This window comes from Lagopus leucura, unplaced genomic scaffold (genome assembly GCF_019238085.1).
Source record: "Lagopus leucura isolate 7727_CA_CO unplaced genomic scaffold, USGS_WTPT01 Super-Scaffold_760, whole genome shotgun sequence".
Classification (NCBI taxonomy): domain Eukaryota; kingdom Metazoa; phylum Chordata; class Aves; order Galliformes; family Phasianidae; genus Lagopus; species Lagopus leucura.
The window spans coordinates 4727808-4744114 of record NW_024962257.1 but is presented as its reverse complement, the minus strand read 5'-3'; the positions used below and the strand labels follow the sequence as shown (position 1 = coordinate 4744114).

General features: G+C 50.5%; 1 protein-coding gene across 3 annotated transcripts in view; it reads left to right on the top strand.

Moving 5' to 3' along the window:
• The window catches only part of PEMT (phosphatidylethanolamine N-methyltransferase), a 37815-nt gene that overhangs the window by 14037 nt on the left and 7471 nt on the right, over positions 1-16307 (top strand). For all 3 annotated transcript variants that reach the window (XM_042864096.1, XM_042864099.1, XM_042864097.1), the window contains exons 3-4: positions 7994-8109; positions 14141-14286. In XM_042864096.1, coding sequence (XP_042720030.1) covers positions 7994-8109; positions 14141-14286 — 262 coding nt within the window. The remainder of the gene's footprint in view (positions 1-7993; positions 8110-14140; positions 14287-16307) is intronic.

Below are 16307 nucleotides of genomic sequence, written 5' to 3'. Positions count from 1 at the left end.
GGTGCCTGCTTGACAGAGTGCCTGAGCAAAGTCAGACCTGTTTTTTTCTCAGGAAAAATGCTCCAAAAAATGTATGAAAATATGAGATGTGTGGTTTTCTGGCTCAGGTTGAGTGTGAGCCAAGACATCTGAGCGCAGAAGATGTGAAAAATAAAATGTGCAAAATCCCATCAGGGAAAACGCTTCCTCATCCTGCGTGCAAGATGCTCATCTGGCACCTGAGCTGCTCACCCGAGATGGGTCCCTGTGGGCTCCAGCCCCGTGCACTGGTGCAGGTGCAGCCTTCGCCTGTCGCTCGGAAGCTTATTTTGTTAGGATGCATTTTCAGTGTTGGGCCATCCACACCCCATCCCGGGCTGGGAATGGAAGGGCCTCCCACAGCCCATGCTGAGCTCTGGAGAAGTCATTATTTCACAACTGCTTTTTCCATGGGCTGTGTTGGCCAGCAGAACCCGTTAGGGCCGTGCAGCGTGAGCCCTGCGTGGGCTCGAGGAGCTGCTGGTTAGGGCTCCAGATGCCCACTGCCAGAATTAATTAACTCAGCTCACCCTGGGTTATGCAAAATCACCTGCCTTCAGCTTCCAGCTCCTCGGACATAAATCATGAGCTCCTTGCCTTGAGGAGAAGCTGTTCAGATTTTGTGTTGGAAATTGCTAGCAAGTACAACCCATATTCCATGTCGGTTTTGTTTTTATTGAAGAGGAGAGGATATGGCTCATGGAACATTTGCAGACCCAGGCTGCCTCGGTGTTCGTTAAGTAGGGGCTTGTTTTTATTGCAGTCAGCTAATGAGATGGTACTTTGACAAATCACATAAACACTATTAGACAAATGAAATTTATTATCTAACTGTTTATCAAGAGTGGATTCAAGGTAAAGACTCGTGTGGAGGTAATCTCAAGGGACAGCTTTGAGGTAAAGCATACCCAGTCCTTATGAAACCCTTATCTGTTTACCTGCCGACTCATTTTCTTTCCCCAACTCAAGGCCGTTAGCTGAGGTGACCTGTGCCATTTCAGTCCAATTGCTTTCACTGGAGAAGGATGTGGGCTTTTTTTCTAAGCTAAACTCATCCATGCTTGAGACAATCTGGGTTTCCATAGAACTCATTTTTCCAATTCTAAATAAACAGTCACTCTACTCTTCTCCCTATGTGTCAGAGTCCTCAGACTGGATCCCGTTGACCCCTCGTCTGCAGCACGCTGGCTTCTTCGGGGAAGAGCTGCTAGAAGAAGCACTTCAGCACTGATTTCTTCCTCTTAACTCCCCCGTTTCAGCAACGGCTTTGTCACAGTGGCACAGATGAGTCCCACAGCTCCGCAGTGCCTATGCTGCCAGAGAGGAGGTGTCTTCAAAGCCACCAATCTCCCCACATCACCAAGGCTGGGCTTTGGAAGGAAGCCTGGCCTTCTTTTAGCTTCTCAATATTTATCTTCTTGAGCCCGTGGGTGCTCTCATTTTATGCAGCCTTTCATGCTTTCCACATGCATTTTTGTCCTCCGTGAAGCTATCTGTCACCTGTGCTCACAGCCATGCTGCTCCAGCTGGCTGTTCTCACACCACAGTGTCTTTATGCAGCCAATCCACATACCACGTCGTCTTTCCTAAACCCCGCTGTTGTTTCTTTTGGCAAGAACAAACAACAAATCCCCACACCCAAGGCCCATGAAAGGCAATGGAAAAGTCTTCTTGAGTCGAACCAATGTCTTCCTTTTGAAGCTCTGGCAGACACGGATCAGCTAAGCCTTTCCACTTGGCTGTGCCTTGCTGACAGCTGTTATTACCATCGTACAGATTGGGAAAGTGAGAAAACTGACTGCTGCAGCCTCCCAGGGTGGCTTTGGGACTTGTGTCAGGACTCAGGGAGCCCAACACCCTCAGGCTCTGCCCCTGCCCATGCCCTCCTCTGACTCTGTGTGGCACAAGCTGTCACCCACTGTCTCCATCGTCTGCTGCTCGTTACACCAGGACTGCAGCAGCCCCTCTCTGGGAGCCAAAGGCACACTTCTGACCGTGCTGGCTTAACTCTTCACCGAAAACCCAGAGGCTGGTACAGCACTTCTGCCGTTGTTCTCTGCCTCAGCTGCAGCATCCTTTGGGAACGGGATGTTGCAAACCCCACTCTGTCGCCACCATGGGTCTGCACTGATCCTGGAGGTACTTTGACACTTGGATTGTGCCTATATCTCATCTCCTCCTGGTGCGTTATCAAAAAAAGGCATTTACAAACCAAGGCTCTGGCTTGTGTTGCTGTATAGCTTCCATGAAACTGTTAACACGGTGCCTGTCTCTTCTAATATCTCTGCAGTGTTTTAATTGCATGGACTGGAAGCTGCTGTTCCAGCACTAAGTGAGGGAACTTTGCAGGGCTTTAATCATTTGCTAAAAAGCTTTCGGGCTCCATTACCATCTCACAGCATTCTGTAATTGAGTGCCTGGGAGTAAAGAAGCCTTCAGAGCAACAGCTCAGATCCTGGATCAGACAGTTCGAAGCTCCAGTGGCTTCCCTCAATGCAGGAGGAAGCAACTAAATGACATTAAGCTCTGTGAGGTGATGGCAGGAGGCAGTGGGGCAGAAAGGGGCCTCACAGCTGCTCTCAAGCACCAGCTTCTCCTCCTGTTTCTGCAAAGCATCCATTCGGGGACAGCTCAGCGGATGCAAGCGGGCAGTGCAGTTTGGCACGTGGCATTCAGTCTGCTGAGCAGTGCCAGTGGTGGAGCACAGCTGAGAACTGGTGGCTAATAGCATACAAGAGGTGGATGCGGGATGCATGAAGACCCAGCCTGCTAATGGCTATGGGAAGGAGGACATCCGTTGTTCATCAGTGGTGCAGGGACAGCAATCCTTGCTATCACCACCACGGCTGCATGGAGAACATGACTGAGGGGAGGTGACTGCTAATTGCTGCAGCGAGTCAAGGGCTGTTTAAGCAGCTAATTAATTCCTCCTAATCAGCCCTTGATCTGTTGAAAACTGCATGGCATTATCTCTTCTGCTGCAACACCTTGATAATTCCTGTCTTGAATGGCCTTCACGGAGAACATATTTAAATAAACTCAATAGAGATTTCAGACAGATAGCAACTATAATTACCAGCTTGTACAAATTAAACCATGGTTTGTTCTGTTCTTTTTCTCCTGCTTTCGCTGCCCAGAGCTCCTACTAATCATGTTCTTGCTGCCAGTGGCACGCGGGTCCCCGGGGCGTTGCTGCACGTGCCTTTGGAAAGCCTGCACCATGCCCAGTGCTGGGGTGGGCAGATGGGGCTGCACGTGGGCATCCAGCATCCCTACCGTGCTGCTCCTGGGCTGGGATGACAGGGATTTTGGGAAGGGATGCAGCAGCCTGGTGATGGAAATACCACACGTGGAAGGCAGCATGGTGCTCCCCAGCATCAGCCCTGCCTGCTTTCCCCCTCCTACTTCTGCTGAGGTTTAACCTGAGGTTTTCTCCCCTTGGAGCTGCAGGACCACTCAGATATGTGCCTCAAGGAGCCCACATCGGAGCTTACAGCTTGAACAAGCAGTGCTGCCTTCCCAGCACTCAGCAATAAACCATCTGCACCGAGCGCGCGGTTTGTTAGGAAGGATAAGGTCAGGCCACACTCATTTCCTCTGCGGTCACTTGGGACAGCCATAGATGCTGCCTGCTCTGGCATTTGGCAAAGGTCAGGCAGCCCCAGTGCTGCCAGGCATGCAGTGTGTGCATTTACATTGAGCCTGCTCAGTTATTCCTGCCCTGCCTCATTGCACCCTCCCTGTTCCATGTAACGCCTGTAAGTGCCTTAGTCAGAGTTTGGGTGCTCAGGCGTATCTATTTTCTCCCATTTTTTAGACAAATGCAATAACTGCAAGCAAGGTCATTTTCTGGCACCCAGGCTGTGACAGAGAGCGGAGAACGTCATGCTGGTTTAATGAGGGAAAATGGATTTTTCATAGCAGGGGAACAGTTCTGTTCCCATGATCTCTAAAGGTGAAATAGGAGTACCGTCACATTTCCTGCCCTCTCCTCGCTCTGTGAGCTGGCAAGGACACATCTACCACTGTAGGAGATGCTCACATGGCGCCAACGAATGGGCCAGGATTTCCCCTGCCCCAGCAGCAGCACAGTGCCCAGTGCTTGGGGCTGCCCAGGGGAGCTCAGACAGAAGGGGAATGTTAAAAATTTGCTCAGGTCTCTCTTCTATTAAGGTTTTTTAGTTTGAGTTGAATTGTCCAGGCATCCAGGGCTATGCATGCATATCCTCTTGGGTCTGAGGTGCACAGTGCCAGTCAGATGATCTGATTATTCTTCCTCTTGGCTTTTCACAGAATGTTTGAGTCCTGTATTTCTTGGTGGGTTGTTTCCTGGGCCCTACGTGATGGAAAATACTGTGAGACAAGGTACAAGGGAGGCACCTCCCGTTCATTGTCATAGAATCATAGGTTGGAAGGGACTGTGAAAATCATCTAGAAAGACCACTAGGTCATCTCAACCAGCCACTGACCCATCACCATCATGCCCTAAACCATGTCCCAGAGTGCTACATCAACCACAAAATAATAGAAGCATAGAGCATAGCATCATAGTCGTATTTTAGCCCAGAACAGTTCACTCACTCTGTGCCAACAGCTTGGTCAGGGCAGAAGCATCCCCAGAGGCAGGCAGAGCCCTCCGATGCCTCAGTTTCCCTTTGTGAAAGAGAGCTGCTAATCCTTCCCAGGCACTCCACATGCCTAAATTCACCAAAGCCCACGCGGTGTTCTGATGCTATGGCAATGGGGCAGCGTGAGGACAAGACCAGCTGATTAGCATTGAGATGCAGCAGTGAGCCTTTGGGGTATCTGGTTTCATTCCCTACCTCTGGGGCAAGCCGGATATAGAAAGGGAGTCATGCAAAACAGAGCAAAGTCTCTATTTCAAAGCTGGGGTTGAGCAAATTAAAATGTAACGTGTTCAAAAGCTCACTTCCTTGGATGGCAGACAAAAAAAAATCAATTTCCTTGAAACAAATACTAAATATTAATGAGAGGATATGGTCTGCCATGCACAGAAAGCTGTAAAGAGCAGTTCCCGTTGATCAACTGCAGAGGAGAGCTCCTGAGATGAAATTGGTTTTCGAGCAGATATTTGTGGCCCGTCTCAAGGCAGCTCAGGAAGGTTTACCCACCCAAAAAAAGAACAAGAAACTCAGAACATTGCCTTCTTGGTATCAGGGCAGCCACTGGGGATGTGTGCCTGTGCTTTCATTTTTGTTTTCACGTTAGCCCAAGTGGCTGGGGAGATGGCTGGGTTGGTGTGCACAGCAATCGACGCGGTGTTATGTGGGCAGGGAATGATGCCCGGGGAGGTGGAAAATGCCAAAAGCAGAGCATGGGACCCAGCAGCACAGCCAGTTCTGCAACCATGTCTGCTTGCTGAATTATTTCTATAATGAGCATTGGGGAAACATTCAGCAGTCTCTTACAGCCATCAGCAAGATTCCTAAAGTAAAAGCACAGGCCTTTAAAGAAAGTCTTGGTTTTTTCTACTGTTTTGACTCTTGGGCAAGGCAAGAAAGTTGGTATTACTCTGTATCCAAACAAGGAGGCTGGAAAACTGAAAACACTCGGACAGCTGGCACATGGGGCTTCCCATTCTGATGCCAAGATCGCTCAGGTTGCCCAGGCACAGCGCTGGGAGCGTGGGCAGCCAGGCTCAGCCCAGGGAACAGGCACGGCACCGGGAATAGCTGCAGCCGTGGAGGATGCCAAAATCATCTCGTATCCGTCATGCAGTAAATAAAAACACGTTGGCTCATGATTCTGTAAAACCATAACGCCAGCTGCGTAACCGCAGGTTGAACAAGAGCTAATATTAGCCAGCAAACAACTAAAATTAGAAAATCAGAAATTGAGCCAGAACTAATTAGCTGCTCAAGGAACAGAACCAGAACCGGAACAAATTAATTGTTAGGAAGCTGAAATACCGGTGTGGGACCCCTCAGGAGGTCTCTGGGCAGGCTGTTGCTCGGTGGTGAGTCGTTGTGTGAGATTCTGGGGTGCTTGGGGAAGAGTCCCAGCTATGCCCAAAGGCTGTGGCAGCCCAAGAGGAGGTGATGTGTTGGTGCACAGAGCTGGGACAGCTCCTGAAGGGCTCAGAAATGTTCTTCATCCACCTTGTTTTGTAAACCAGCACTATGGCAAGGGGAATTAACAAGACCACCAGAAGAGCTCTACTCAGCCCCACAGCACTGCCAGCTCCACTCCTGCCGCTGGCTGAGATGCTCTGCAACTCTCCCAACAGCAGCCAGGAGCTGCAGCCATGCAAGCGATGCTAGGATAATTTCCAGGGAATTAAGGAGCTCACATAGATAACGGGCACGTGGCTGCATTTCTCATCTGTGACTCAGTCACCTGTATGGTTACTTCTTTTCCTTTCCGAAGCCAGTAACTCACCCCATATTTCTTTTTCCCATCTCGCAGCATTCAAACAGCAGCTCCCATTTTAGCAGCAGCATGACGCACGGTGTTTTAAATTCAATTTAGAATACAAACTATTTATACCAGCCAGAAAAAGGCAGTGAAGCAGCTCTCTCTGTCATGAGTGGATTTGTAATTTCGGAGCAATCATTGCATAACTAATTGAATCAGCTCTCAGCATGTGAAATCAGTGCCCTGCTTATCAGAGGTTTTCATCTCACTCCCCTCCTGAAGCCAGCAGTCCCCCTCTACTTTGTGCTTCTGCATCAGCCTGGGAAGAAGGCAGCACCTGCAAAGCTGCCCTTCTCTGCTCGCTGCTTAAATGAAGCCAATAGATTACCAAATGCACTCAGAATAGCTGTATTATGGATGCTCCCCAGAGCTGCCCATGCGAGGGGCTGAAGTGTGTCTGAAGCTAATGAAGAGCCAACCATGTCTGAGAAGCAAATTGGTGTTCAGCCATTCCCCCGACTCTTGCCTCTCACTTCATTGCCTGGGTGTGCTTGGATTGGCTTGAATTCAGGGTCTGATCTAAACCATAGAATCACAGAATTATAGTATGGCTGAGGTTGGAAGAGACGTGGGACATGGTTTAGTGGGAGCTATTGGTAATAGGTGAATGGTTGGACTGGATGATCTTTTAGGTCTTTTCCAACCTTGGTGATTCTATGATTCTATGATTCTATGACCTTAAAGACCACCTAGTTCCAGACTCCTGCTCTTGAAAAGGTTTCCATCCACTAGATCAGACTGCCAGGGCCCCCCTTGAGCACATCCAGGGATGGGGCACGTACAGGAATGGGGCACATAAAACTTCTCCGAGGGAAGGAGGGCCACAGTGCAGGATCTGAAAATGAAACCTAGAAGAGGCAATAAATATACCCACAGCATTCCGAGGGATACAGACAGGCAGAAAAGTTAATCATGTAAAGACTTTGGTCTGCTCTGGGGTGAAGATCCCAATTGTGGTGACCTGGGTGGATGCAGACCTCCAGTTTTGGGAGCAGTTCCAGCCACCTCCATGCAGCAGCATCTTGGGGTGTGAAGGGCACCTCACTTTGGGCAGGGGGCCATCAGCTTCTGCTTCTCTGTAAAACCTGGAGCTCTTTTGGAAGTAGGCTGGGAGGAATTACCCCTGTCAGGTGTGCTCCCACAGCTGGATGTAGATCACAGAGCCTGGAAAAACAAAGCAGGGTGTCCATCACCTGCTCTGGGGTCTGTTTTTCTTCTTCCTTGCAGGAGCCTGGGACTCTTCCAGTGGCTCTGGACATCTTCAGCAGTGCTCTCAGCCTGTTAAACAAGACAGGGAACCCCTGAGGTTGATGTGAAGCAGGCTTTCTGAGAGCCAGTGCTCAGTGCTGCTGGCTTGTATGCTGGACAGGGAGATGTTGGCACAGTTAGAACCAGGCTTTCCTCCCAGGCTCCATTTAAGCCACATCAAATCAGTGATCCCTGCTTGCTTCTCACCCAAAGCCATGGAGACAGTGCTCTCCGAGCAGCAGTGGGGTTGTGTACCTCCAACCACCTCTTCTGTTCTCTGTTGTCTCTCCAGGTAGCAAGGTGGGAACACAAAACACGGGCACTCAGCCGAGGCTTCGGCTCTCCACGCACCGCCTGCTACTGCCTGGGCGCTGTTATCCTGCTGCTCAACTGCGTGCGCAGCCACTGGTAAGGAGCTCACTCTACTGCTATGCATAAATGCAAAGAAGTGCATCTGCAAGGCAGGGTGATGAGGGACATCTGCTCTGCAGTGTTGTATCCAGCCTGTCTATCAGCCTTATGTGCTGTTGGTTTATGCCTTCAGCCAGATTTATTCCAGGATTTGGAGTTCTGCTGGCAAGCAGAGGGATGAGATGGGCTGGCTGTGTTCAGGAGAGCAAACCATCAGCATCAGCAGCCATCAGACACCACAGGTTTTCTTGTCCCTCTCTCAGGGTTGTTTCCCCTGCCCTATGTGCAGTCCAGGTGGCAGGAAGGCTGTTTGCACAGCACGGATCATATGTAACAGCAAAATCTTTTAATTTTCTCGTGGAAACTATAAACAAAATTAAACCTGTTTTTAAGAAGCTGCAGTTTCCTGAGCAGAAGAGTGGGATTATCTGTGCACTTAGCAAGCAGTCTCTTTAAACTCTTATCTGTGATCTGTTTAAATACTACCTGTGCTAGCTAATAGTGTTGTATGACTGATGCACTGTACACCATGGGAATACGCCTTTTGACGTTCTAAGTGCAGCAAAGAGGTTTACTGCAGAAGATTTCCTCAATGCCAGCAATTTATCTGTGATCTGATAGGCTTTATCTTCAATGCTGTTAGAAGAGACAGACTCTACTAAATTTCCAGATTCAATTATGCCAGGGTCAGAGCTAATGGGTTGTTTAGTACTTCAGGTAATTTCCCAGGCACCGAGATCTCAGGTTGGAATTTGCACATGTAGTTAAGAGCTTTGCCTTCCTGGAAGTGACACCGAGACCCGCTCTTGCCCTTCTGCGTTTGTCACAGCTACTGCTTATTGCAGAAGCCATAAGAAAGCCTGGAATGAATGTGGCCATAATTGAGTTCAGGCATTGCAGAGGGCATGTGTGTGCTCTGCTCGTGTCTCAGTGACATTGTGTGCTAGGATTTGGTTGGAGTATGTCTCAGCAATCTCTTGCACAGATGACATAGCTGCTTGTTGTCTGGGAAGCAATGCAAAGCTTTGTGCCCAGCCTTTAATTAAAAACACAGCTGTAGAAGGGGCAGCCTCTGCTCCCAGTGATCCTGCCGAGCTCCAGGGTCACCGTGTGGCACTGATAGGGCATGGCTGGGAGGGACAAAGAGGCTGACCTGTCCCAACATTGTACCTCACACTATTCAAACAAGGCAAGTCCTTGCCAGTGGGAGCAATGGAATGATTTCAGGATGAGCATTGGATCTGCAGCTGCTGGAGATGCCCTGAGATACACCAGGACAACTCACTGCCTCCATGCCCAGCTCAGCCTGCCCACTACATTGCATCCCAAAGCTCCAAATCAGCCTTTGAAACTCCTCTCTGTATGCTTTGAGGGTGTTTTTGTTGGGTAGGGGCTGCAGGTTGGCATCCTGGCTGGAAGCCCCTGTTGCAGGGCCACATGGCTGCTTTGCCCCATGCTCCATGCAAGGGGCCCCTCCTCCGTCCTGTCCCCACTTCAGCGCCATGGCAGTCTCCAGTTTCCCTCCAGATGGATACCTCAGTTGGAAGAGGAGGGATATCCTATGCTTGTTAAGCAGGTGGGTGTTTCCCCGTTCTGAACTTTTTTTATCAGCCTTGGTGAGTTTCTGAGAAATAATCCAGAACGACCTGTGACCAGCGAGGACAAGCTTAGTCAACGGCACAAGACAGGCTTCTTTAATTGCTTTGGTGTGATGATGACTTTCACAACAATCGAGTTCTTTCTACAAGACGCCAGGAATTTCCACCAGCAAGTCCCTTATCAGCGAAAACACCTTCTGAACTTTTGAACCATTTATCTGCACCATTCATTACCCAAACAACAATTAACCTCAAACAGTTTATGACTGTTTGACATAGGTTGTGACAACCCTTAAGGTCCTCCAAATTTCCGTTCAGTGTCACTCTCTCCTGCACTAGCCACCCTGTTGACACCACATTGACTGCAAAAAAGCCTCTGGTGCTGCCATGCTCCCCTTTGAACGCTTTTGCAAGCTCCCTGGCTCAGAGCAAACACCTGCAGGTGCTTCTGTACACAGGGAGCTCGTGGACTTCCCATTTTCAGGATGTTGGGGCATTTGTCTGAGCTATAAGGCAACACCCACACACATGTGGAGGACGTTGCAGATGCAGAGCAGAGCTGTCAGGGAAGCCGGTGGTGTGTTGGCCTTCTGTCCAAGTGAGCTCCATGAAGGCTGAGCAAGGGCAGTGCCTTTGGCACCATGCTCTGTCTGCTCAAGAGAAAGAATCTACCCTAAGGTAGGTCTTTGCCCAGGGAAGGGATGTACGCCACTCCCCGGCATTGTTGCTCAGCTTTACGCTCAGTGCTGTATACTTCCTGGCTCTTGTGTCAAAACAGAGGTGGTGTAAATGGCACTGACAGAGTGCTTTGTGCAGAAATGACTGTGCTCTGATGAGAATTGAGCCTAAAGCAGCCAAAGTCACCTCCAACATTGTCCAGGAAAAGCCCCAGGTGGCCCAAAGCACTCCCAGGTGCCACTGCCAGGCAGGGGAATAAGCTGCTGCTAAACAGTGTGACCTAAATAACTGACAGTGGTGCAAGCAAAAAAGCAAAGTCATTACTGGCAAAAGAAGCTGTGAAGATGATGACCAGGCTGAAAATTGCTGATGCTACTGGTAGGACTATTTCAGCATTTGTTTCTTTAATGAACAAGGTCTTTTGTTGCAGTGTGCATGCGGCACTGTTTGCTGCTGGGCTCCACTGGATGGGTTCACCCCCGTTGCCTGCTATTGCCACAAGGAACAAAGCCTTCAGCACAAGGACGTCCTGCACCTCTGCTGCTTCCCGCTGCCTCCTGCCCCTGGCCCAGTTCTGCCCCAATTGCACTTGCCCAGTTTCCAGGCTGATTTTTGGGATCATTAAAGGGAGCATCGCAGCAGCGACCCAGTTTGCTTGATGAGGTCTTTGCCCTCCTTTATGGGAAAGGGATTACAAAATGTGGTCACTGTGGGCCACATTTTGATGGAGGCCTGGAGCTGCTCTCTCCATATGTCAGCACTTCCAGGCTTGCTTCATGCTTCATGTCACTTTTTGGGACGTACTTAGGCTGCATGGCAAGCTCTCTGGTGTTGCAGTCACCCCTTAACTAAATGAACACCTGCTTCTACAAACTTGGCTGGTGCCTCCAGTACCCACAGCACATTTGTCTCACCCTGGTGCCCAACACACCACGGGTTAAAACCACTTCCACCTGTGTGACGTCCCCATCCCCACACTGCAGGGCCATTTTGTGGGTGTTTTTCCAGTTCATGTACTTTATTCCCACGCAGCAGCACCTCCTGCGTAGCAACAGATGAGTGTCTGAGCGCGTGCCTCTCTGTTTCGGGAAGGGTGGGCCAAACAGTGCCTGTTGCCTTGGCTCCCTGGTGCAAAGCCAGCCAATGTACACAACTGTGGTGGCCACGGGCTGTTTGCAGCCCTCAGGAATTGGCCAAATCTGTTGCTTTGGTGGATTTGGGTTTTACACCTGTGCCACTCACACTGGAAAACTGGCAGATACTCACAGGGAGATGTTGGAGGAAGCATCATGCCCTCCTCAGAACTGGGGGCACACACCCCCCCAGACACAGGCACCTTTAAGCCAGCAGCCAGGGGTGTGATTAAAGTAGGTCACAGCCCATCTATCTGTGCCCTGTAAGAGAGGAGCTCCTCACCATGGCAATCGCTCCGCTCGGCGCACAAAGCATTTCCAGGTACTGGGACAAAGCATGGCTCTAATTGAGGTCCTCTTGGGCGCCGAGCCGGGACACAGCCGTGAGATGTAGCCAGAAATACAGGCTGCAATGAATGTGACTCAGAGGCACATGGCAAAGGGAACGGCTGCATGACATGGAAGGAGACAGCCTCCGCCTCTTCCTCCTGTGCCAGGAGGGTGAGCCTCAGAGCCGCCGTGCTCCCCTGCCACCCAGGAGCAGTCACAGATGCCAGAATAACTGCTGTCTCTGACAGCTCCATGCTGCTTGTCGTGGCCCCGGCATCATAAATGCTTAAAAGGTTTATTTACCAATCCTGAAAACTCCAGTGTGCATCATGTTTAATGCAAATAGAATGTGTGTTTAGGAAGATATAAAGCATCACTCGAGGGAAAGGCAGTCCATTATCTGCATGCAAACACCTCCCTCTCTAGCTGTAAGCTGAACAGCAGGGGACTTAAGTGGGACATGTTGATGAGGGCAGCTAGTGCAGCCATACCAAAAAAAGGGGGAATGGGATCATCTGGAGCGGGGAAGATGTCTTTGCCAAAGCAAACCCCCATCACAGATTGGTTGCAAAGCTGATTTGTTGTCATCTCATTCGTGTCACCTTTGTTCTTCTTGTACTCCAAAGCCAAGCAGGGTCACGAGCATAGGAAAGGGAAGGCTCAGAGATGCGTAATGGCATGATTCCTGATCACCCTGAGCCAAAAACAGCCTCTGAGCAATCACTTCGCACACAAAGCCAGGCTGTGCTGATAGCGGGGATGCAGGCTTGGGCTTCGTCATAGGGGACACTTGTGTCACTTAGTAATAAATACCAGGGATGTCATGAAAAGGGATGTGAGGCTGCTGTGGCTTCACGATAAGGCAGGATGGCACGTTTCCGTCAGCACTGATTTTAAGCTGAACCAAACTGAAGCTGGTGAGAGGAGGGAGGTGTGCTGGGCACTGCAGCAACTCTCCCAGGCTCTTTCCTGCTCTCTCCCAAGCACATGATATTTATTCTATGTTTTGCTGCTTTGCTCCAGTCCAAAGTGAAGATGAAGCACCTTGCTGTGGGGCCTAAAAGCTCCCAGAGAGCAGTAAATCTTATAGGAAAGAGCTCCAAGGAGAACAAAAAATATCATCCAAGTTTCTAAAGCGTAAGGATGAGGAATCATCCCTGGCTTTGCTCGGTGTGTGCCTTCCATCTGCCTTCTGAGGCTTTGCAAGGTGTGCTTGCAGCCACATCTCTGGCAGGGCTCTCGGCTTCAATTGAGGCAGCAAAGAAAACCGAGGGATTTGCAAGACTCAGAGAGCTGGACGTGAAAAAAAAACCACATCCCAAATGCTGCAGATAACGTCAGAGCATTCAGAGCGTGGTGGAGCAGCCAGGGAAACCACTGGGCTCCTTCCACGTGAAGATCCAGGAGCACGAGGAGGAAAGGCTGTGCCCGGCAGGCAGCAATGGCCAGAGGCAGGAGTGCTGTTATTCCACTTGAATTTCAGTCTCCAGGGTGCCCATTTAAAAAAAAAAAATAAAAAAAAAAGCTCCAAGTTTCCTACCTCGTGTGTCAGACATATGTGGAGAGATCCTGCATACAGCACTGTGGACCTGTTATCTTGCTGTTATTAATGAGCATTTCTTAATCACGGAGTTATCCTGTTTGTGGGCATACTGGAGCTGTGCGAGAGGCCAAGCCCTGCTCCTGGGCAAAGTTCAGATGGCCCAAGATGGGGGGGGGGTCACAATTATTGCACTCACAAATGAGTATTGGGAAGGTCAGACCTGAAGTGCCTCGATGAGAAGCAGTGCTCACACTCCAAAATCTGTGTATCTCGTGTTTTCCTTTCGGTGTTCAAATCCTCCCCCTGCCTGTCAGCCTGCAGCCATGAATCACTCCTGGGCACGTGGTGAACACATGAAGGCTGCAAAATATTTTGGTGGAGGAGAGGAATGGGGGTGGGAGCACGAGATAACCAGGCAGACTGCTCCCAGCCCTCCCAGTGCCGAGGTTCTGCAGCCTCCAGCACTTACATTCAAGGGCATCTTTAGATACTGTAGTGCAGTAGGGCTGATATTTCCAGGAGTCATCAAGGGTTGCAAGTAAAAATAACTTCCCCAGGGCAAGACCCGGCTGCTCACCAGACTTTGTGGCTTCTGCCGTCGGGAGCTGGAATAGGTTCAGATGGAAAAAGAGACCCTGAGAAGCGCCCTCCCCAGCCAGCATCCTCTCCCAAAGCTCTGCATCTCCCAGAGGGGTGATGTTAGCAATGAGTCGCTGTTGTAACAGCCCTTGTTGTCTCTCCGACAGCTTCACAGAAGCCATGAAGAGCCAGCCGAAGCTGGAGGGCTTGGACAGCCACTGGGCCTATTACTCAGGCTTGGCCATCATGGCTGTAGGGACCTTGTTTGTCATCTCCAGCTTCTTAGCACTGGGATTCACCGGGACCTTCCTAGGTAAGCACTAAAAATTCAACAGCTGAACCAGAAAGGTCATTTAATCCTCCCAGAGTTGGACTTAATCATCCCTGCGGGTCCCTCCCAACTTGAGATATTCTGTGTCTATGATTTTGGTAGGGCAGAATCTCCTGTGAATTTCCTCTTCCTTGTCTTCAGGGTGCGATTAGGTTTGGTCTTGGCTTTGTGATACCAAAGCACGACACAGCCATGCTGTTACTTTGCATGAGATGATCGTGCAGTGATTTTCTACAGCGAGTCTAATCACCTTCTGCATCAAGCCTGAAATGTTAGAAACCAGCTAATGATCTCAGAGATCAAACGTCCGACAGAGAAGGCAGCCCAAGGGCAGATCTTGTGAGCAGGTCAGCACCAGCACCAGCACTGCACGGTGGGAAGAGGAGGAAGAAGAGGAGGATGAAGAATTAGGAGCCATCCAGCAGCCTCGTGCTGAGCCCACAGCCGTCCGGCACTTGCTCAGGCACAATCTCACTTGCTCTTCCCCTCTGCAATAAACACAACATTCTCTGACAGATTCTTTTATCTGCCGCTTCATGGCAAAAGGCATTTTCCACTGTGCCTGCTTTCACATTTAGAGCGTAATTCTATTAGCATTGTTGACTTTAGAAACATGCCAGTATGTGTGGAATTCATAAAAATAAAATAGAGACAGGAACAATAAATACCAGAGGAAAGGGGCAGCTCCCGCTGGCTGGAATAATGACAGCTCTAGCTTTGACACTGCATTTAGGCTGTGCTTTTTGCAAGTGCTTTACAAACCAAATTCAATTAGCTCCTGCCGCGTCTCCAGGAAGAAGAGAGGGCGGGAATAAGCCTTCCTGCTTTCAAGTTGAGTTGCAAAGAAATGTGTTGAGTTGGCCAAGCTCCTGCTGCCAGAAACAGATCCCGGTGCTCCTGGACGTGTGCTCTCAACATCGATGCTCCTGGCCCCGTGTTGCATCCCTATCCCCAAGCCACGGGGCAGAACGTACCCACAGTGATGCTGCGTGCATGGAGACGTGTCCGGGAGGCCAGGCAGGGCAGCACCCATCAGCTTGAGCTGGTTGAGCGCTCCTGAAGCGCAGCCAGCTCTGGGCTTGCTTACGCAAAGCCTGATTCACTGCCCACGAAGACCCACTGGCCTTGAACCACAGGGGGAAAGCAAACGGGTGAGTCAGGCTCAGCGTAAGCAGGGGCACAGCCCCGTGCTCTGAGCAGGGAGGAGTTGGGTGCCGGTGGCCTGTAGTGGCACTTGTGCTCATCCCACTGAGTCAGCAGCAAGGAGGGGTCTGCAGGTCTCGGGGGGCTCACGTGGGTGCCATCTGGCTCAGGACTGTGCTCTCACCGCTCTTTTGCACACACAGCACTGGCGCGGGCAGCACTGGCACTTCTTGCTGCGGGTGGCAAAGAACTGAGCTTCTTCGGCAAGAAGAGGGTAATGACATCATCCTGATCTTCTCAGTCGACTGAGCTCAAGAGACGTTTTGAGAGAGCAAGAGATTCCCAGGCATTTAATAAACTGACTGCGACAGCATCGGACCTTTCCCTTTTGGGTTTTCTTAAAGCAGTGAGTGCTGGAGAAGGCAGGACAAGGAAATTGCATCAGGGATGCCCATTAGATCCCAGTGGTGCCACTCCCGTTCTCTGCTGTGGCTGGATGCAGCCCATTGCCCTGGCAGCTCTTCTCTCTCCCCTTCTCCCAGCCATGCACCGGCTGGAATTTATTTTGGAGCCGTTTGCCTTATTTTCTGACACAGGCAATAATGAGTACTTGACTTCCCAAGGGCCGAGGGCTGCACTGCATGCCCGAACCCATCCGTCTGTACCCAAGCGCAGTTCTTTTCACTGACCAAGATTTCAAGCAGATTGCACCTGACCAGACTCCATCAGTGGGTCAAGGTGGACCCAGCAGCTCCAGGTCAGCCCCAGGGGGCTGTGGGAAGCACTGCTGCAGGATGAAAGGTCTGCAGGCCCTCGCTGCTGCTTGCATTCACTCTGTGCAAACCTCCCCTGCGCCAGCG